The sequence below is a fragment of the Elaeis guineensis genome, chromosome 4, assembly GCF_000442705.2.
Source record: "Elaeis guineensis isolate ETL-2024a chromosome 4, EG11, whole genome shotgun sequence".
NCBI lineage: Eukaryota > Viridiplantae > Streptophyta > Magnoliopsida > Arecales > Arecaceae > Elaeis > Elaeis guineensis.
In genome coordinates this window covers 91,101,906-91,125,100 of record NC_025996.2, presented here as the reverse complement: position 1 = coordinate 91,125,100, position 23,195 = coordinate 91,101,906, and the positions used below count along the sequence as shown (strand labels likewise).

The 23,195-nt window shown below is 40.1% G+C and overlaps 1 protein-coding gene across 3 annotated transcripts in view; it reads right to left on the bottom strand.

Annotated features, from left to right (window-relative positions):
- LOC105035361 (callose synthase 9) overlaps positions 1 to 23,195 on the bottom strand; it is a 127,630-nt gene that overhangs the window by 73,247 nt on the left and 31,188 nt on the right. For all 3 annotated transcript variants that reach the window (XM_073256697.1, XM_073256698.1, XM_073256696.1), the window contains exons 14-24: positions 16,833 to 16,955; positions 16,067 to 16,169; positions 15,800 to 15,923; positions 15,495 to 15,672; positions 14,978 to 15,030; positions 12,957 to 13,014; positions 12,796 to 12,880; positions 2,648 to 2,697; positions 2,478 to 2,564; positions 1,749 to 1,834; positions 1,641 to 1,665 (exon numbers count right to left, since the gene is read on the bottom strand). In XM_073256697.1, coding sequence (XP_073112798.1) covers positions 1,641 to 1,665; positions 1,749 to 1,834; positions 2,478 to 2,564; positions 2,648 to 2,697; positions 12,796 to 12,880; positions 12,957 to 13,014; positions 14,978 to 15,030; positions 15,495 to 15,672; positions 15,800 to 15,923; positions 16,067 to 16,169; positions 16,833 to 16,955 — 972 coding nt within the window. The remainder of the gene's footprint in view (positions 1 to 1,640; positions 1,666 to 1,748; positions 1,835 to 2,477; positions 2,565 to 2,647; positions 2,698 to 12,795; positions 12,881 to 12,956; positions 13,015 to 14,977; positions 15,031 to 15,494; positions 15,673 to 15,799; positions 15,924 to 16,066; positions 16,170 to 16,832; positions 16,956 to 23,195) is intronic.

Here is a 23,195-nt window from a genome sequence, read left to right as displayed (position 1 = left end):
AAGAACTGATTAAAGGACTAGATGATCAAGAGCCAGGATATCCAGTGCAATAATATGTTGCATGACCTAGGTATCAAGCCAACTAAAAAGCGTGGCCCAGTGGACGAGGCAGGCACCCCGATTGTGGAGTCTGAGGTGGGTCAGATACAGACGACCTTACCCCTGTGTATCGATAGGCTGTTTCCATGTTTTTAACCCTGTGACCTCCAGGTCACAATGCAGCAACTTACAGTTGCATCAAGGCTCACATTCTATGTATTAAACCAACTATAAGGATAAACATTCAATACAATGACTTAATCATGTGTCACATGATAAATAATTTCTTTAGGAATATTCGGCAGTTGCTTAAATGCATCCTTGTTGCAGATTTGATCAACAAACACTGAGACCTGATGGTCTGATAAAGGATGCAACTTTCTCTCCATCATCAAATTGAGGCAAACTGATATAGTAAAACATAAAGATCTACAATACATGGTGTTAGAATTATGTGCATTTCTAGGAGCAAAATGCATATAAACCCTAAATATTTTGATGCATGGACTCAGCCAAAAAGGGTCCAGAAATTAAGAGAGACTGTCAAACACAGTCACAAAGCCACCATCACAATCAAGATAAACAAGTTACATCAAGATAGCCATGAAAGCTAATTGAATTAGAATGAAAAGGTGACATGATGATACTTTTCCCTTTGTATAAATGCACCATAGAAGGCCATTTTTGAATACCCATTGTTTTCTAAAGCACTCACACAGGGCATATCACATATGCAGTATTTAAAGACGCCAAAGGCATGGTTGAAGGAGAGCCTAATTTTTTTTAGGAAAGACATAATTCTAGGACATACATGGCATTTGGGTAATTCTCAGGGCAAGCTGACAAGAACAGGTTATTAAGAAGCATGAAGTATGATTGGTATCTAGCAATTATGGCACGGATCAAGTACAAGAAAGAATAATGCCTTCTCACTTTTTATAGGCACTAGGAAATAGTGAAAAGTCAATTAACTGTTGGAGTGCAGCCCATTTTTGTCTATGAAGGGTGAATTCCCTTTTGTAACCTGGCAAGTGGCAATTGCAATACACAGAGAATGATATATAGATATTGATACACGTCCAAGACCCATATTAATGCTATGTAAAGAGTACAAAATAACAGACCAAACATTCAACGCTTTGCTATTCGATCATTTGCCCATGAGAGTTACTGAAAAATATGATAAGTAAAAATAGAAATAAGGAACATAAAGATATGTATAACTTCTGAATTCTCATTGTCAAAAATGATGCATCAAATAATGAAGGAAAGGCATATGCCTAGTAGAAATAAGCAAAGTCGCAAGAACTGTCAAATCCCCAGATATATGATGCTGACTAAACAAATGACAAATTGGATGAGAATAACCCACAAAAAGAGCATATGCATCAGAGAGGGATCCTTTTCAAATAACATGAACAGGAAAGCAGCTCATAATCAGAAAACCAGATTGTAACTTTAATCAAAAAACTTGATCTTATCTATAGCAGATGCCTGATATACAAAATCTAAGTTTTTATTACAGGCTAAGAATGAAAAACATAACAATGACCAAAATTAGATGATCAAAAAAACATGGACTTCCAAATTTTTTTCTCTACCTGACCAGAGGAACGTAGCTGATTCCTGTAAAAACAATCATACAAACATTCAGAGAAACTTAGAAGAAATAAAAGAATGATAAAGTGAAACCTCAAAACATTTAATACCTTTCGGGAAGACCAGTATGAAGTTTGTCCATAAATGCTTCAGGAAACTTCTCAAAAAGTTTGTGGACAGCTTCCACAGATCTAATCTGAAGAATAGACCAGGTTGGGAATAAAAAAAAAAAAAAGAAAAATGCAATTGAGCGGAGATCAGTCCAGTCTAAGAGGCGGGACAAAAAATTTAGAAAAAAAAACCACATCAAGAAATAATGCATGCTAAATTGATCTGCTAACCAGATCATCAGTGCATTGGAATTATTTTCAAAAGAAAAGGCTATCAAGACCATGAGATTAACCTCAATAAAAATAGATGTGAATGCATGTTAGATGCTCTCTTAAGCATAATTTCACACTTCAATATTAAAAAAAAAAATTGAATAACTATAGTGCATCGCAACAAATTTGTGCCTGGATATGTGCATGAAAGAAGATCAAAACACAAGGGCAAAAAGTAAGGCACGTGGTATCGCTGAACTCAAAACTGCTACATCTACCTCTTTTCAAGTCTAGAGGAACTCATGGGCTCAAACAATGTTGAAGAACTACAGGACTTCTGAATTATTACACACGAAACTGTTAGCGGCAATTCTCACATGGCATGCAGAGAGTTGGGGCTCATGAACCATTTGCTTTCTAACTTGGGAAGTCATCAGGTTTTAAAAAATCAAACATTTGACAGAAATTTTCAGTTAAAATAATAATGTGCATAATTTCATATTTAAATAAATATACCTCCCCCAAGCGATCTCGAGCCCCAAGTAAGAACCCATAGGCAGCCGAAAATAAGGTGTAGAACACATAAATATCCAAAAGGTAAATCTGCAAAATAGGTTTGCATTATAATCTGAGATGTAAGGAGTAGAAAGTGGTGGCGGGGTGGGGGGATGTTGAGGAAGACTCACTGAAACCACTGGTGCCCATAAACTAAGAACTGTCAGTGCATTATGGTTATCTGCAACCAACAGAACCAACTCTAAGCTAAAGAATACATCATAATAGATCAATTAAATCAATAAAAACACACATTGTCACAATACCATCCCACATATTTAAAGGTAACTGGGGAATCACACCACAATGAAGGTAGCAAAATAACTTTAAAATCAGTTAAATGTCTCAAAACATAAAGATGAAAGAACTATCTTCTAGCAACACTATCATGTTATACTAAAGTAACCTCCCACACAAGTTTCATAAATGATAAACACCTAAAAATGTAATACTTCAATGAGATCCTGGAGACTGAGAACAACATAAAGGATCGCATAGACAAGATATGTAAAGGATAAAGATTTTGTAACTGAAGAAAAAAAGATACAATAGCAGAAATCTATAGATGCTTCAATCTAAAATGAAAAAAACAATGCAGCGCACAATGCAGATAACCTGCTCAAGGAAAAGTGGAAAAAACTCATCAGACATGAGCAGCAAATATTTGACAATCACCTACCTACAAAGATCTCTAATATGAGATACAACCAAAGTTTGATTTGACATGACAACCCATATTAGTTTTTTTTCTTAATTATTTTTTTGACTATTGAATTCGGAATGTTTTCGTGGAACTTTCCTGTTTTCATGGAACTCAAAAAGGAGTGCTTCCTTATTTCATGTGATATCTTAATAAAAATAAAAGGAAAGAAGAGGTCATTTACTTCATTACATGTCAACAAGTTTGCTTGTGGGGTAACCAACCAAGCTAGTGAAGCAGGCTTAACATAAACCAGAATTGCCTCTCCTTGCCCACAAAGGATAGGAGAGTAATAGAAGAAAATTTTGGAATAGGGTATCTTTGCTAGAAAAAGAAGAAGATGATCATGCTGATGACCCCGACGGCGGCGGCAAAAATGATCAAGGGAAATTCGGACAAGAATCTTCTAGGTTTCTTTTGCAAGAATTGTAAGTAGCTTCTCTATGTTTTCTAGATTTAATTCTTGTGCTTTTAAGTCTCCAAATGAATCTCAAGCTTGTATTTGATTTTTAGGTAATTAGGCCCTCTTTCATATTGTGGTTGGAGGGCCAAAAACTCATTTGATGATTCTAAGGTGCTTGGTAAACATTTGAAGCAGCTTTCTACCCCCTCCAAAAGCTTTTAAAAAAAAAAGTCAACTAGAGCAATGTAATATAATGTAAGATGAAAGTTCTGAAAAGACAAAAAATGCCCATACTAATTCCACATTACATAACACAATGTAATGTAATATAATGTAACGTAATATAATAATATATTATTATAATAATAATATATCATATATAGTATAACACAATGTAATAATATTATGATGTCATATAATATAATTATATAACATAATATAATATTATAATATTACATAATATAATATAACATTATAAAATTTTTATAATAATTATCATTGTGCATGACATAGCATAGTATTATATTGTAATAAATGTAATATATCATTATTCTAAGATAAACTTGGCTACATTTGAGTGGATCTTTACTGGGATTCAGTTAGGTCTAGATCTGATGATAGGAGTCCCACATCAATTATTCAAGCCATTGGATGTATCTACTACCTTAAAACTATTTAGATGGCAAATTCATGTCATTTATAAACCCTTAGCCTATGCATCAAGTGGTCAAAATATTGGACAATTTGAATAATACGAAACAATAAATGTATTCTTTTACCATTCAATGCATCGGCTAGAGGTATCTAAATCACATGATTTTTTTTTATGAATAATCAGTTTAGACTTTAGAGATAGTATGTGAGGGCTAGCCCATTGACTAGCCTACTACTGAGGTGGCCCGGCACCCCTAGGGCATGCATTATCCAAGTCAAAAGAGGAAATAGACTCTAGTACCTCCTCGACTCTGCCGGCAGCTAAGAAACCCTAGCCTCTGTCACTAATAAATCCCCACTTCTACCCTTTTAGTGCACCACCATTCCTCTCTCTCTTTCCCTCTCTTCTCTGCTCTCAGAAAACACCATGCTCTTGCTGCCCTCCTCGAGAACTCGTTGAAGCCGAGGTGCAACCATCGACCACACTGACACCCTCTCCCCTTATGGCTGCTGGCTTGATTTCATCATGAAATCACCAAATCTCACCTATATTTCCATCTCCCCAAATTTAATGACAGCCACCTCCCCTATGTTCATGACCATAAACCCCCCATCGATCATTGGACGAGCCCCGCCACAATGAACCTTATGACCAGGCATTGGAACCCAATCACTGATGAGTGAGCCAAAGCTCAACCGATGTCGAACCCCCCTTTGACCCACTATTTTTAGCTGAGCCCTATTCCTTTCTTTTCTTTCTAGTTTTTCTTTTCGCTAGTCACCCACTATCGCCACTATAATTGACCATTGACCTTCTAATTGTGACCCACCGCCACCAAACTCCAACCTCCCATTTTCTCTCCCTCTTTCCCTCCCTCAGTTAAGGCCCATGAAGATCCCTTCCCCTTTTAGTTTTCTTCTTTCTCTCTGTTTTTCTCTTTTTTATCTCCTTCTCTCCCTATGGTGGACCTCAACAAAGGGCCCTTTTCTGTCTCTTCCTCTCTATGCTGCTTGGTCGATCCCAGTAAAGGGTTCTAAATTGACCTTGCAACTGCCCATCATGTCAATCTCCACCCCAATCTTTGTTGAGCATCTTTGGACCCCACAATCAATAGCTTCTTGTCATACCATCTTTTGCCTTTAAGGACCCTTATTTTGCAATTTGGCTGCTTGAATTACCTAGATTAGACTGATCCAGGCTGTTGGACGCCACCACCAGGCCACCTTATCCACCCTCCACCTCTTCGTCCAATGTTTCTATCATTACCCCTAGTCCCTCTATAGATCACCTCTCGTTGTTGGTCTTGATTCTGTGTAGGGGTGCAATCATCCAAACAAAAGACATACAACAAGGGTTTTAAACTCTAGTCCTTAATCAAGGTAAAATCCTAACCATTTTATTTATTTAATTTTGATAATTGTATGGGTCAAGGCAAGGCAGGAAAATCTGGGGTTAGAGGTAGTAGGACCATCAAGATTTAGAATTAGAAAATCAGTAAATAATTAATCAAACTAATATTGCATATTGTTGGTCAACTTCACATTGTTGCCGGGTAATTATCAGGTTCATCCAGATCCTAGGTGTATCAAAGACTTTGAGTTTTGTTTTAAAATATATCATGGACAAATTTTGATATTAGCAATAGCAACTAAAGGAAATTTTCAGAATTATTTGGGTTCGTCTGCTAAGTAAGCTAGCAAGGCAAGTCATGTTCACCTTTCCTATATTTTTTTATTTATTTACTCCAAATAAATATTGATATCAAATAAATTATAAATCGATTAACATGCAATTCATGAATTTTATGACTTTGTCAAACTTGTGTTTTAAAAGGAAAACAAAATTGTCAATCGCGAATATCATTAAAATTATGCTAATAGGTGCCTACTTGTTAGAATTTGGCATATATATGTGTTGGGTGGATGTCTGGCCAGGACACCACCTCCCAAGATCCTTTCAGTACCACGCGATGCAGCAGGAAGAAAGAAGAAACAAAACAAAAGGAAAAACAATCAAAATACGTGGATCAGCCACAAAAGGGCTCACCTCCACGGGGCATGCAAACTTCACTATGAAAAGAAAATTTTACAAGAAGAGACCTCACCCTCAACCCTTGTACACCCAATTCTCTCTCACATGAAGTTTCCCTCTCAAAAGCTCTCTCTCTCTTGGAGACCCCCCTGAACCCCTGAAGAGCCTGGCGACCGCTGTCCAGGAGCCTCCTGCTCCTCTCTCACAGCGCCTCACGCCTCTCTCTCTCTCCTCGGTTCGTACGGCGGCGAGAAACCAAACCGCAGCCCTTCTCTGCTGTGTCTCAGGCCTTTTTAAAGGCTTAAACAGACTTTAAACCATGATTAGAGAAGGTTTAGGACTCCTTAATCAACCCAAATCACGTTCCAGACCGTCCGATCAAGACCGGGAGCCACCTGGGCCGTCCGATCGCGCTCCGGTCCACGGAATAGTGCCGTGGACCGCGAGAATCGCGTGGGAAACGCCCACGCGGTCCACAGACCGCGCCGTGGACCACCCGGTCCACGGTGGACCGGGGCAAGGGCCAGCAGGCCCGCTGGCCTGGGCCGGCCCGCGCGCGCGGGCCTGGGCGCGCCTGCGCGCGGGCCTGCACGCGCCTGGCCGCGCGCCCGCCTGGGCCCGCCCGCGTGCGCCTGGGCGCACGCCCGGCTGGGCCGCGCGCCCGCCTGGGCCGCGCCTGCGCGCGTCCCGCGCGCCACCGCCTGCGGCCGCACCGCTGCCGTCCGCCGCCGGCGGTCCTCCGCCGCCTCGTTTTCGTGCCATCTTCGAAAGCTCGTATCTTCTCCATCCGAGCTCCGATTCAGGTGATCTTGGTCTCGTTGGACTCCGTTTTTCGCCGCGAACCTCACTGTGGGCTCAATGTGGGCTGAATCTCGAGGCGTCAAATCCTAACAATCTCCACCTCGACTCGATATTCGGCCTCCTCCAAACTCCGAGAGCTTCTGGATCTCCTCGCCCCCATGCCCTGGGGCAATCGCCTGCTGATCATGGATGGGCAAACATGGGAGTCGAGCCAGACTGCTCGATCCCATCTCCGTCGTATGCTGTGCTCCTCCTGACCTGAGACCTGCTCGGGGCATCATCCTGCGGCAATAGGAATCTTACCTTGCGACGTCGCCTCTCGTCCTCCCGAGTCTCCTGTCTCGTGCCCGATCCGCCTCCTGGAGCTCCACCTCGCTCTGGGCTCCACCTGGCTCCCGATGCTCCACCTCGTACTGGGCTCCCTGCCAGGTAATAATATCCTCTGCTCCCCTTCTTCCCCTCCAGCACAATCCTATCGCCGCGTAGCACCTTCAGGATTCCTCCACCAGCTACCGTCCTGTAGCCTCTCGAATCCAGTCTGCTAAGTGAGATAAGATTCTGCCTGAAATCGGATATGTATCGGACCTCCCCCAATCTCCTCACTGCACCGTCATGTGTCCTCCAGCTGACCGTCCCAATGCCTCTGATCGCACAGCTCGATCCATTCGGCAGATATACAGTGCTCTCACTGTTCTCCAGGGAGTCAAACTGCTCCTTCTGCAACACACATGATAGGGGCATGCAGAATCTAATATCCACTGCTGGGAAGAAGTAGATACCTCGTCAGATATCTCGAAGACATCTCCATCTAAATCACTGCCGGCCGTCGCTACAGCAGCCACCGTCCGATTTTTAAGTTGAGGGCAATCTCTGGCTAGATGCCCCAACTCCTCACACCGGTAACACCTGGTTTTGCTCAAGTCCCTCCTGGACTTAGACCGCCCTCGTTGCGATCTCCTGTCGCTCCGTCTACCGCCTCCTGCACCTCCAGAAGCCACCAAAGCTGAGCTATCGACACCTGAGCTCGAAGCTGGGTTCTCTCTCCTGAGAACCTCGTTCTGGAGTATCGCCGCGGTGACCTCATCCATCTTGATAGTGCTCTTCCCCACTAGAAGAGCATCACCAAGGACTCGTACGAAGAAGGAAGCGACGCCAGCAAAACCAGCGCCCTGGTCTTCTCCTCAACGTTCTTGCCAACGCTGAGAAGGTCGGTGAGAATCTTCTGGAAGTGGCTCAGATGCTCCTGCACGCTCTGTCCCTCAGTCATCCGCAGTTGGTAAAACTGCCTCCAGAGGAAAAGTGTGTTGGTGAGAGACTTCGCCATGTACAACTCCTCGAGCTTCGACCACAGCACCGTCGGGGAAGTCTCGCTCAGCACATGGATCACCACCTCATTCGCTAGGTACATGCGGATGGTACTCACCGCCTGCATCTGTAGCCGTTTCCAATCCCGCACCTCCATGGTGGTCGGCTTCTCATCGCACAAGAGAGCATCGATCAACCCCTGTTGGATGAGCACGTCCTTCACCCTTGCCTGCCACAAGGAGAAATTGCTCTTACCATCAAACTTGTTGATCTCCATCCTGATTGTTCCTGTTTTCTCCATCTTCAGTCTTGCTCACCACCACTGCAATCTGCGTCCTTGTACCGCCTTGCTCTGATACCACTTGTTGGGTGGATGTCTGGCCAGGACACCACCTCCCAAGATCCTTTCAGTACCACACGATGCAGCAGGAAGAAAGAAGAAACAAAACAAAAGGAAAAACAATCAAAATACGTGGATCAGCCACAAAAGGGCTCGCCTCCACGGGGCATGCAAACTTCACTACGAAAAGAAAATTTTACAAGAAGAGACCTCACCCTCAACCCTTGTACACCCAATTCTCTCTCACATGAAGTTTCCCTCTCAAAAGCTCTCTCTCTCTTGGAGACCCCCCTGAACCCCTGAAGAGCCTGGCGACCGCTGTCCAGGAGCCTCCTGCTCCTCTCTCACAGCGCCTCACGCCTCTCTCTCTCTCCTCGGTTCGTACGGCGGCGAGAAACCAAACCGCAGCCCTTCTCTGCTGTGTCTCAGCCTTTTTAAAGGCTTAAACAGACTTTAAACCATGATTAGAGAAGGTTTAGGACTCCTTAATCAACCCAAATCACGTTCCAGACCGTCCGATCAAGACCGGGAGCCACCTGGGCCGTCCGATCGCGCTCCGGTCCACGGAATAGTGCCGTGGACCGCGAGAATCGCGTGGGAAACGCCCACGTGGTCCACAGACCGCGCCGTGGACCACCCGGTCCACGGTGGACTGGGGCAAGGGCCGCAGGCCCGCTGGCCTGGGCCGGCCCGCGCGCGCGGGCCTGGGCGCGCCTGCGCGCGGGCCTGCACGCGCCTGGGCCGCGCGCCCGCCTGGGCCACGCGCCCGCGTGCGCCTGGGCCGCGCGCCCGGCTGGGCCGCGCGCCCGCCTGGGCCGCGCCTGCGCGCGGGCCTGGGTCACGCGTCCCCCGCGCCACCGCCTGCGGCCGCGCCGCTGCCGTCCGCCGTCGGTCGCCGGCGGTCCTCTGCCGCCTCGGTTTTCGTGCCATCTTCGAAAGCTCGTATCTTCTCCATCCGAGCTCCGATTCAGTGATCTTGGTCTCGTTGGACTCCGTTTTTCGCCGCGAACCTCGTTGTGGGCTCAATGTGGGCTGAATCTCGAGGCGTCAAATCCTAACAATATGACTTATGAATAACTTAGATGCATTGAATTTTAGACTCCCAGCCTAACTATGTTTTGCACCAGCCTAGGGGTTATACATTGGTACTTTAATCATTCTGAAACTCATTATTTTGTCCTTGTCGCATGGTATAAACGTGGTATTCTAGCTCTATCGTACATCATAAATGTAGTTTTATGGCCCCACAATAAGGTATAATGTGGTATTTTGGCCACTCAACAAGCTATAAGTGCAATATTCCATCTAGTAAGGTACTAGTGCAGTATTCAGGCCCGCTTTGTAGCGTATTAATATGGTATTCCAGCCCACTCCACAAGGTACAAGCATAGTTCTCTGGCCTAACACAGGGTATTAGTCAAGGTTCGCCAACTCCAAAATGGACCCCTGCCGGCCGGCCGGTGATACAAATCAATATGCCCCCATATCGAGCTGTACTAAGCCCGAATCAACATGCAAACGAAAGTAGGATAAAGGGAGAACCGGAGAGGAAAAGAGATGGAGAGGAAGGACGAGGGAGAGAAGGGAAGGCTGGAAGGGACGCCAGCGGAGTTGCCAACTTTACTGTGCATCACGAAAAAAAAATTACAATGACATGGGCAGGTCGCCCCTGTTTCAACCCTACGGATGCCATGGGGTCAATTTCAACCGTCTGGAGGCCTTAGCAGCCCTCCGACACCTTCTCCTCCATCCATTTCACTCCCCCCCTCTCTATTCTCCTCTCTTGGAGGAGAATGGAGCACCGAGGGCCTCAACAGCCCTCCGACGGCCTAGACAGCATATCGTTGGCCTTTCCCTTTCCTTCCATCCCTCCTCTCTCTCTCCCTCTATTTCTTTCTTGCTTGCTCCATTTTAGCCAATGTACTGAATCGAACATCCGAACTACACCAGTAGGCAGCTAAAATGGTTCAGCACCCCAAACCACCCAATTCAGGATAGTTCAGCTATTAGTTATAATATAATAGCCTGTTGAGTTGAAATATGATATACTAAATCATTCTTAAAAATATGAAAAATGAATAATTGAGAAATTCTGTACATTCTTCATGTATCTTATTAAAGTAAAATAATTTTGCATATATGCTTAGTATTAGCAAGAAAACTTATTTAATTTTATTACTTGAATCATCTAATTAAGATATTTATTACTAACTCGACTATTGAGCTCGTTGTTTGGTAGCTTCTTTCTTTGCAAATCTAGTGAACTAGTTGCTGACGAGCATTGTCATGGGAGTACTCACCATAGCCAAGAATTAGTATTTTTTTCTTTGATTTAACATTTTGGCAAATATTTAATGTTAGATTATTGTGAACAAAAATTCTTAAAGTTTCTTATTAGTTTTGGATTTTTAATTATTATTTTTAGAATTGTAATTGCTCTGATTTTATTCCACTATCTTATTTATTCTATTATGCCATTATGATGGATGTTTTACATGCTTACAGAATAACACAATGAATATGCAGCAATTGCCATGTATCTGATTTGTGATTTTGGGTCGAGGGTAAGACGTAGTCAATCACATCTGATAGCTTGGATCATCAATGTAAGACTCCATTATGTGATCTAGACTTGATCAGAATTGAGAAGAGATCCACTGGAGTGTAGCTAACTATATTCTTTATTTTAATATATTATAATATTACATTATAGTGATATTATATTATAATATTACTATAATATCATTATAATAATATTGTAATAATACTATTATTACAATAACTATATAATATTGTCATATTATAATAATGTTACTAGAATATATTAATATTATTATTATATTATCATATTTCTATAATAACAATTTCTTATTTATTATATTATTTCAATTAAAATATCAAAATTATTTAATTTATAAATTATGAATATTTTCTAATAGCACAAATAATTAGACGATTGAAAACATTTTATTGGTTTGGTTAGCAAAGAGATATTAAAGTTCCATAGTAGTTAAACAAATGTATTTATCCAATAGCAAACAACTTTTTATTAAAAGCTCTACTAGCAAAAGCTCAATTACCTATAGCAATACCAAACTAAATCTTAGCCTCTCCATGCATCTTGAACTAAAACTTTTGGTATTTTTAAATCTTATAGCCAATCGAGTGTATGTGCTTTTATACATTTTAATCAGTATCTTCATGCTTTTAGAAATTAAGATCATAAGATTTGGTCTATTTATGACACACAATCACTTCAAGTTTAAGAGATTATTTGGGTAATTCAGCAAGACTGGGTTGACTTGCCTGCTGGATTTTTTCCATGGGCCTTTTTTCTTCCTGCAACGCAATTGGCCATAGGCTGGGACTTAGGCTAGATGTCAACAATTCCTTAGAAGAAGTGGATTTGGGTATCCAACAGGCCCGATTCCTACAGGACATTCCTACATGAATGTCCAACATGCCCTAAATATTGATTGGAATTTTAACCACAAGGTCTTTTCCAAAGTTTATTGCTGCATGTAACTCATCCATGAGACTTAAAATTTTTCTTTGGAAACTCATGTTCAATGTCAAAAACTCCTGGATTAGAAGTCCTAATCTTTTTCGTTATTTCCAAAGTTTATCTAATATGAAATTGACCCTGTATGTGATACAAATGATTAAGTTGTTCTGAATCTTATAGTAAATTAGCAAACTCTTATCTGGTTTTATATGAGAATCTGCACTTAAGTCAATTTTGAAATTAATTTAGACTTGATATTTGGGATGCATGAAACCATTCGATTTTTTGAGTTCGTAACATGAGCTAGTATGTCTTTCGCCTTGCAATCATATTTTTATTGGCAGCTTCTAATCGGATACTAGAAAATTCATTGGAATCACTTAAGCCAAGGTACATGGCAGGGTTGTGTAAGATTGCACTGCAAAGCTTTTCTCAGCCAAAAAAAAAAACCAAATGAAGAAATCAAAGTGACTCAGATATTATCACTGCCAACATGAAGAACCTAAACTAAATAGCAATGTTTAATTAGATATACTTACGTCTAGATACCAAATCATGCCACGAATATTGTAAGCCTGTAAAGTTAACAATAACCTTTGTTGGTGAAACCAGCGGCTTGATCTGCATGACACAGTACATGTCAGAAACACAAACATGTAAATACATGGACCATCAGTAGTTTGTAAATGCCACTTTCCTGGAGAAAATAGGCAAATGAAAATTTTGCACCAAATACCACGAGCCAAAAGAGCATATATCTGCAATATCAAAAAGGTTAGAGAGCATTTTTCTTTTTTTTCCCCTCAAAAGTGAGAACTTTTTTAGGTGCAGATCAAGAATTCTTTTCATTACAAGTCTCACGCAATAAGAAAAAAGAATTGAAGCAGTGCAAGTTCATAGCTTCATGCCAAATAACAGTAAAACCGAAGTTGGAAACATTCAAGCAACATTTGGGTCAATTAAGTAATTAAAGGAAACAACTGGATAAAAGAAATAAATTGTACAACTGCCACATAAGAGAAAAGAAAAGTTCGAATAAGTGCAGAAAAAATAGGAATAATGCTTATGCCTTTCAATAAACAAGCACTCAATGCACAGAACTCTAATGCCAAACTATTATATTTTAGCTAACAGATAACATGCTAACGTTATACAGGTAAGTAAAACTACTTTAATGCAGATATCCTTGGTGACTGTTTAAGAGATGTCTGATGTAAATAAAGCAACAAGGAACATAGCCATTAAACTCTACAGAAAGAAGTCATGACACCTTTGCCGACAAAAAGCAAATTTCATTGGTTCAACACTTGATAGGACCATGCAAACACTTGATGTTTCCGAAATAAAATGATAAACGAAATGAAAGTAAACCCTTAAGTATGAAAACAACTGGATAATTTTAAAATCTGAGATTATTAAAGCAACATGAATAACAAACAGCTCATATTTATCCTATCAAATTATAACAGACTCAGCTAAAAGGTACAATTAAGAAGGGTTCTAATATCATGTATACCCTTGGACATGGTGTTGATTCTTGCTAACTTGCATAGTGGCATCTGATTTTGACAAAAAAATTTGAACAATTATTACCTGAAATTAACCAATGATGACCAAATGACTGTTGAACTGAACTTGTGCTAACCTAAGATTCTCAAGTGACACTAATAATTCATCATCAGATTACACACCATACCATAATGGATAACAATCAGAAATAGACAACAAAATATTGAAAAAAGGAACCAGGGAGGAGAAAAAGAGAGAAAGAGGGGAGGAGGGAGGGAGAGGGAGGCGGTGGCCACAGGCAGGCCATGAGTGTGCTCAAAGGACCACCAAGGCCTCCACTTCCTCCACTATATCACAGGCAAGAGAGGGGGGGGAGGGAAAGAAGAGGAGGGGAAGCCAGCGAAAGGCCGCCGGAGGGCCTCCGGCTGGCCACTGTAGCTGCCGAATGACGAAATCTCAACCCATAGCTCCACGAACATGAAACAAGGGTGATCGTTCCTATTTCACCAGTTTCTTTTAAAAAATTTCGATCACAATGAAACCGGCAATCGATTTGCCAGCTTCACTATTCATCATCGTTTTTTAAAAAATATGATGAATAGGGATGGTCACCCCTGTTATGTGGCCGCGGCTCTATCCATGCCTTTTCCAATGCTCGATGGCCACGGCGACCATCCGGCGCCCTCCGAAAGCCTCTCCACTGGCTGCACCTCTCTCTGGTACCCTTGCTTCCCCCTAACTTTCATTATCTTTCTCAATTAAATGCCCTATCAGGCGACACGGAGCCACGGAGGCCTCCGCGGCCCTCCAATGACCTCGGATGGGCCACCGCAGCCCTCCAACGGTGTCGTCCCCTCTTTTTCTCCCCTCCTCTCTCTCTTCCTCTCTTTCCCTCTCTCTCCTCCAGTGTTCCGATTGGAAAAGCCGAACCATCCCAATTTATGGCCAATATAGCTCAGAATGCCTTGAACCATCCGATTCGAAATGGTTCGACGAACCATGTTTAAGGCAATCATGAAACACAATGAGATTATCAACATTGCTCTGAATAAGATAGTATATTGAATGTCAAACCAAACCCCTATTATGGTCAGGTTAAAAGAGAAGCCAGCTACATGATAGTAGCATACCAGATTAAAAAGTTTTACATAAAATTACGAAGGTTTCACCAGCAATTACCAGCACTTTTTACTTAATAAAGAAGATACTTACTTGACATAGTCGGTGGTACGCTCATACATTCCACGTCCCACATAGTAGTGTTCCTTCATAGAGAAAGAAACTACATTAAAACTTAAAACTATATTATTTAAATAATATATATAATCATTTAAAGAAACAAGTACTTCACATCACAATATGATCTGCTGAACTTTTCTAAACCACCTGTACCAAGGTGTACCATATCATACCAATGCGTAACTGTGATGGTACCTAGGTTTGGTTCAGTATATGAGCTAAATTGATCCATGCCGGTCCAAACCAAGTGGCACCATCCTGTACCACCCAATACTAACCCATATCACCCAGTTATAGGCGATACCATGGCTAAGATGAGAAAAAAAAATTGGCCACCTATGCTGGTACGAGAAGCATACCAAGCCACACAGATCATATTGTATCAAACCAGTAACATATCGGTGCAGTTCCTAGTACCGGTTTTCCAGAACTTGCATCAAGATATTTAAGATGACTTTTAAAAGACTAGGGCCATGATGTAAGCAAGAACCTGGTGCATCCACTTGGCAAGGCGCATAACAGACCAACGATCACATGGCTCAGTCAAACGATGGCAAAATGGGATATGCAAGAGAATGCTAAGAAAGAGTTTGCACGCAGCATATATGCCTACTACAAAGACATATATCCTGAAAAAAAAGGAATTAGATCCCTCCTGGAGTGCTTTCCTGAAAGAAAGAGACAAGAATACATAAGCATATTAAAATTCATAGAAAAGTAGAAAGCATTTAAGACATAAGAAATCAATTTATACAAAGCAAGAACAAAAGCAAACTAGAGTAATAAAAGGCTTACACATATAGGTAACAAACAACCAATGACGCAGCCAAAAACCAAAAGAAGCGGCAAAATATTCGGGTAACAGCTGAACGACGAGATGTTGAATAAGCACCATACATCATCAGAATGTCCAGTACACCTATGTCACCAAAAAAAAAAAAAGGACCCAGAATAAAACACATAACTTTCTGTTGTTTCCAAGTACTTCGATTGATGTTTATCATATAGCACTTATCACTCGGACAAGGCCCTAATGGCTGATCTTATGAAAAAGTTACTTACTTTGAAAAAATTTCATTACAACGTATGTAGGGCCCAGACTAAGAACCAGTTTGATGGTTTCCAAATTCAGATGACCATTTTCGAAGGCAACAATAGTCAATCCCTGGAAACAGAATAAACACTCTACTATATAAATCATACATAAGTGGCATATGTATTAAATGACCTGTAGAGCATACAAAAAAATAATGGTTGTGCATAAAACAAGAAAGTGTAATCATGGAAAGGAAAAGCAATTAAGAACTAAATCAATTAGAAAAATATGTTACTTGCATTTGCAGTTTAAGTTTAGCTTTAAATAAAAATGATCCCAACAAACAAGTCAACTGCTAGAATTCACAAGTCCAGATTTCATTCTAGGTAGGGGCATTCCCAGGTTCATCCATCTTATTTTTTACCTTTTCTGTTTTGCAGCTAAGAAGGCACAAGTTACATAGTGTCAATTATAGAACAAACAAAAAGTAGCATAACCTAATCCAGTTCTATGGTTATTCTTAATTTCAGAATCAGATTAAGTCCATCAAGATGCAATACTAACTCATGTTCGTTATTATGATATCCACAAAGAAAACCTTGGTGATCAATTAAAAATATAGGGCATTGTAAGTGTAGAGAAGATTACAAAGGAGAACTATGCATATCTAATTGTTTTCTATGCATTACAGAACTTCTATCCTAATAGAAAATGAAGGTGGTTAGCTCATGCAAATTCCAAAGAAAAAAAAATGAAATGAGAAGAATACTGCAACCATTAATCATTACGGACCTGGAACATCAGAAAAAGAAACATCCACAGGCGATGAAAACTATGGTAAAGGTGAAGAAAAGTTCGGTGCTCCACGAAAGATGTTTTGCCATAACGCTTACTTCTACCAACAGACGACAAATTCTGCATAGCAAGCAGCAACAACATATATAAACCAATAAACACAGAAAAGAGTATCATGTCAAGCACTGACAGAAAAACTGCCATCTAATACATCCTACACAGTAAAATGAGAGAGAATCTAAATGGCACCAAGCAAGGTCAATGACCTCGGATATAATTCCAAGAACAGCTTATTAGAGGTTTTAGTCATACCCTAACATCATCCATACTATTAAAAGCCATAGGCATGCCAACAATAAAAATGCAGCAAAATTTAACAGGCAAACAATTAAATGAGGATTTACTTTAAAGATGGTAAAAATATAAAAGTGTATCATTTCTGCTTGTCTGCATTGCCCTGACTAGTTTGTTAGTCCAAGGATAACCAGTAGTTGGTAAATCAACACACGAGACATATAAATTTTGAACATATACGTTTCAACTTTCAAGTTCAGTGAGTACCCCCATTACATGATAAAAGACTTGTTAACACAACAAATAGCCATTCTGTGAATGATATGTTGTGTCACCAAGAACATTTGGTTGAGAGCACGTCTTTGTCAGCTGATTTGTCTTGAGTTAACAAAACTTCTTTAATATTTTACTCCAACAAAAAAAGGATTTAAAAACTGCCATCCAACTACTAAAACAGAGTTGGAATTATATGTGGGGTTTACAAATGCTTTGTATAGTGCCATCATTCTTCCTATTATGCTAAGTTGCTAACTTATCAGTTCATTCATAGATTACTTGAAATACCAGTTGTTTTTTTACTAAACTAGCATTGAGCTTGTGTGTTTCACATGAAAGAGATGAATAGCTGAGAATTAAAAAAATGTCACACATGCAATGCATGTGAGAAGAAGAATGGACGATTCCAGCCCCACAATTGTTTAGAAGATAATATCTTAGTTTCTCAATAGTGCATTTGGTTTTCAGTAGGAGATAGGATCATCGTTTCTTGATTGTTTAGAAGATTATTTCTTGGCTTCGTATCTAGAGTGGAGAGGTTTAATAGGAGATAGGATCATGGTTTCTAAGCAGTAAGGATGACAAAACTACCGGTCTCAATTTGTAGCCCTCAGTCCACACGAAATTGAGCCTATTTCAGTACAGTTGTGGAGACCCATTTTATTTTGGGCCGAACCCAATTTGGGCAACCCTGGACCAGTCAAGTGGGCTGTTAACCGACTCACACGTGCAACTAAGGAGGAAGACACCCGATGGGAGTCATCCTCCCCCATAATCGACATGGATCGAGACTCTAGGGCTCATTGGAGTTCTAGATCCCTACTATAGACAAGCCCTCCGTTCCCCTATAAGCATCTCGCCTCTCATCCCCATCAACCGCCAGTGAAATCCCTCAAGCATCCCTTTATTTTCCGTTGAGATTTCTTGGTAAATTGTTGTTGATAACCACGCCAAGGCATCATAGCGTCGCACCTCACCAGCACCCTCTTTGTTTCTGTCCTTGCCTCCAATAGCCATCGTCAACCGGCTTATTTCATTGAATCCTTGCAATTCAACCGGATTCATGTCTTCCCCTCTTTCCTCTTCTTCTCTTCTTCTGCCGAGTCGGCTGCCGTCGCCAGATGTGACTGAGTAGCTATATGGTTAAACTTGTTGTGTATGTTGGTGTGGCTTATATATGTGTGTTTTATAGCATATACATGGATCCATTAAGTATCATTCAATTATCTAAGTATTGGTGTATGAATCTTACTATTTTTCTATCGGCTAAATATTAGCTTAAAGATATTTCATATTCATGCTAGCGTGTGTAGGGGATTCTTACTGAGCTGTAAAGCTCACAACACCCCTTCATTTTCCTTTCAGAGTCGCAGGACACAATTTCGGATGGGTTCGATCATGGAGTTCAAACGATGGAGTCATCTTTTAAGTCTTGCATATTCTATAAGGCCTTGCCCTAGGGAGTGTGTGGCCGTGTTGCGTGGTGCTGGGGACAGGGCGTGACAACAGGTAGGGCCGCTTGACCCACACTTGAACCACTTAAACTAAGGTTCGCTGTTTTAGTATCAAATCTCATATCGGTACTATCTTATTACAGTGTCAGTATGCCCGAGCCCGAGGCCAATTTGCCATATTAAGTTTCGATATGCCCCTGAAATAGGTACTAATTTGATACCGGTATGGTACAATCAATATGCACCGATGTCTACTGATAAAACAAATCTTGGCTTGAACCAACTTAGATCAAGTGAATTCGAGTGCATATCAATGCTAATTGGCCTTGAATCATATCCAAACCACTCCCATACCCGACAATATGCACAAGTATCAGTCATGATGCCATTTGCCATGCTTCTTATTGATTTCCACCTTTTGAAGGTGGAAACGAGAGCAAGAGCAAAGAAGTAATTACTTACAAATTGACCACAAAGACTTTGAAATAAGAGTAAAAATAAATTGCAATGTTCAATTGGTTACACACCATTCTGAAATCAAGCATCAATTCAATGACATTATTATTGTTACTTAAACAATATGGTAGTAACAAATACAAGTTCTCTTGAAGACCAAAAAATAATGAGAAAATAAAATCTAGAGACCAAACAAATGACAAACAATTATACAGAGAAATACTTTAAGTCAATTCTAAGTCTCCAAGAGAGATTTCCGTTTTTTCTTTTTTCCCCAAACCTTGACAATAGAATTTAAATCGTAGAGTATGAGACTAATAAAAAAAATATATAATAAATCAATAAGGTTCCCATATTCTAGCAATGAGTTCAGCAGACGCACAAAATGGAAAAACTTTAAAAAAAACAATGTCTTCATCCATTTTGATCTATCCCCATCATATCGATCCATCTTTAGAATGATAAAATAGCAATGATAATTTCCCATCCTACAAGACCTAAATGGCTAAATCCTTGTTACGAATTCAAATACCAGCACCAATAATACTAGTAATAGTGACGAAGGAGAAGAGGGGGCTTTGATACACAACTTGCCATGATCAAATTTCAAAGCGAGATAACCGAAGGATTTGTGGATATCAAAAGGTTTGAACTGGAACACTTGATGGAATCTTAGTTGAATATACAAATGGACATAGCTATTAGGCTAAAGTTGGAAATAAAACTAGAACTAGCCAAATAAAATTTCGACCGCTCCCAGCCTCAAAAAATGGTCCAGATCTCACCCAACAAACCACTAGCTAGAGGGGCAATGATTGTAGGAGGGTCACCGAAAGGCTATGGGAGGGTCACTGCAAGGCTATAAGATCATGCAAAAGGAAATTCTGAAAGTAAAGTTTTGATGAGCACATCCACTACAACTGATGCCGAAAAGACATAGATACATCAATAGAGGATATAATCCATAAAAAACAAACCGGGGGGAAACAAGAAAAGTCAATAAGTAACTAGATGAATGACCATAACCAATGCAAACTAATCCTCCAAGGACTCCTAATTTTGCCTAGAACTACAATAAATGGATTAGTGTAGCTAGAAAAATAAAGGTCTAATTTCATAATGGTTATTTTTCAATAAGATATATGTGCAGCATTATTTTGCAAAAGAAAATAGATAAAACTTAACTTTGTATCCCCACCTCAAGCTGTTATCTTAGAAGTTTCACAAGATTTAACAGAATATTTTTAAAGAAAAAAACTACAAAGGGACCGGATGATATCGCAATCATTGATTATATTTGTAAAAATTTCTTAATTAGATCAAAAATCAGATTACAAAAACTTAAGTCATGTAATTTTAATATTTTTCTTCAATCGCTTGCATGAATTTTGTAGTTCTACAAAAACAATATTGAAGAAACAAATAAGATTGAAAGAAAATAAATAGCTGTCATGTTCTTCCCTCCTACAAAATAGGCCACATAAATCACATTCAAATTAAAGATTCACCAAGAAATTAAAAGGTTTCACATGCATTCATTGAGCAATATACCAGAAAACATTCAAATCATTGTTGAATAAACTATTAATTCAAACTAACAACAAAAAAATGAGCATATTTATTTGATCCCATGTGGTTATGTTGTGAACTTAAACCCCTAATTTGTCCATGTAATCTGTATGATACTTAAATTTTGCAGAAAACATCCAACGATCTCACAGCTTCAATGTCATTAATGAATTTTGCAGGTATTTATAAAGCTAAATATAAATAGAATAGAAATATTGCCCCAGGATTTGGATTATAACATGATCATATCAGCCCCCGTGTACTGCACTTTGTAGGTTGACTTGCACGGAGGTATTCCTGTCCTTTGACCATGTCATTAATGCATCAGAACTGGAGGAAAAGGTGCATCAATTGCAGGTCAAATGACAAGGATAACCCAAGTGAGAAAATCTATAGTACAGCAATGGAACACGAATTTATCATTTTATGATAGAAAAAGTAATAAACTTGGTCTGGCTGGAGCAATATATCTCCACCCATACATACAAATATGCAGGGGAGGATGCTTGTGAATTTCCTTTCATATTTCATGCCAAAGCCCATGGTTCACTGTACCACCCCGAACCACCCAATTCAAGGCATGCCGAGCTGAACTAATGGGAAACCAAAATGGTGCTCCCAACTGGCTTGGTAAATTTCTTAAACTAGCTCTAATTGATTAAAAACCCCTCCAGCCAGGCTTGGTTTGAGTAAACTCCCCCCCCCCCCTCAATCGTTCGACCAAACCCCTCCCCCCGCACCGCTCACGATTGTGGAATCCTCCCCACTAGCACTCGCAACCATTTGCCACATCATGGAAACTCGATGCTCATCCTCTCCCCCTCCCATGGCATCATAGGTAGGCAACATCTCTCTCTCTCTCTACCCCAACAGCATAGGGTTTACGGTTTCATCCCCCCGACGAAAATAAGGACTTTTTTGAGCCCTCTCTCTTGAACTCTCTCGCTCTCCCATCCTTCCTCCCTCTCCCTACCTGTTTGACTCTCACTCTCCCCCCCTTCTCCCTCTCCTCCTCCCCCTCCAACTCTCCCTAGCTTGGTACACCCTAGAGTGCCACAGTACAAACTCGAACCGTATCATACCAATTGTTGACTGGTACCCCCTCCGATACCAATTCAATGAACCTTGCCATAGCCCTTGTCCATACTTCATCCACCCACTCCCTCTGCCCTGCCCCCCCCCCCAACCAAATAAAATAAAATATCCTAATGGCAATTTTAGTTTCGATCCTTGGATCCCAAGTCCCCAACTCCAAATCTTCAAAATCCAAACAACTTTCGATAACAGGTTCATAACAACACCTCCTTCTTAGAATCCTCTTGGGCGATATATATTCTTTCCAAAGATAACATGAGATCAACAAACAGCAAAACATCCCATTCTTACTATGAATAAATATAAAACAAAACAACCCATCAACACAGCCAGTTTGCCTTGAGTTCTCGTTTATATGATCTAATCTTCTCTTCGAAAGAAAATTTTCTCCATACCCATTTATTTTTCTAGGAAGCACTTTTTGGCTCCAATTTTTTTGATGAAAAAGAATGGGATTAAATTGGCAATTATTAATTTTTCTTCTACAAACACAAGTTAATTGACATTATAGAGTTTTGCAATCTCATCATCCGAATCATGGTTCATTACACCAGTAGATTAATTTTAAACAAAACATGATATCCAAAGTAAAGTCAGTCTACAGAAAATATTTGTAGACGTGTTGTATTGAATTTTTTAGGTTCTTCTTATATAGATTAGTATTGGTCGTTTAGTTCTTAATTTCTGATCCAAATATCCATCTTATTATGCATTTGAAACTATTACTCTTGCCTTCAACATCAATCATGTGAAAGAAAATCCCGAAAACAATAATTTGAAACTTATGCACTTATATGTTCTTTAAAATTCGACTTTACTATTATTTTATTAGGTGAGCTTTATAATCTTTAAGTTACTGCTTTCTGGTTTTTGGCCACACTAGCTAGCAATATTGGCTCTTCCCTTGCACATACAAACATATATAGACAGCAAATAGATACATACATAACACCCATACTTCTCTATTAAAAACCAATAAACTGTTAGCCACAACATCCACAGATGTTTACTCATAAAAAATATATAATAACAAATTTAGCTACCGCTTGTGTCCTACAAAGCTTTCTGTCTTCCATATCATCATCATGCATCTGCCTGTCTTTATCTTTTTTTAATGTACTTGAAGAAAAGAAAAAACCATGGAGGTTTCCACCAAAGTATTTACAAATATTTCACATTTCCTTCAGTAATGAAATTCTCACATTTTCTCCAAGAA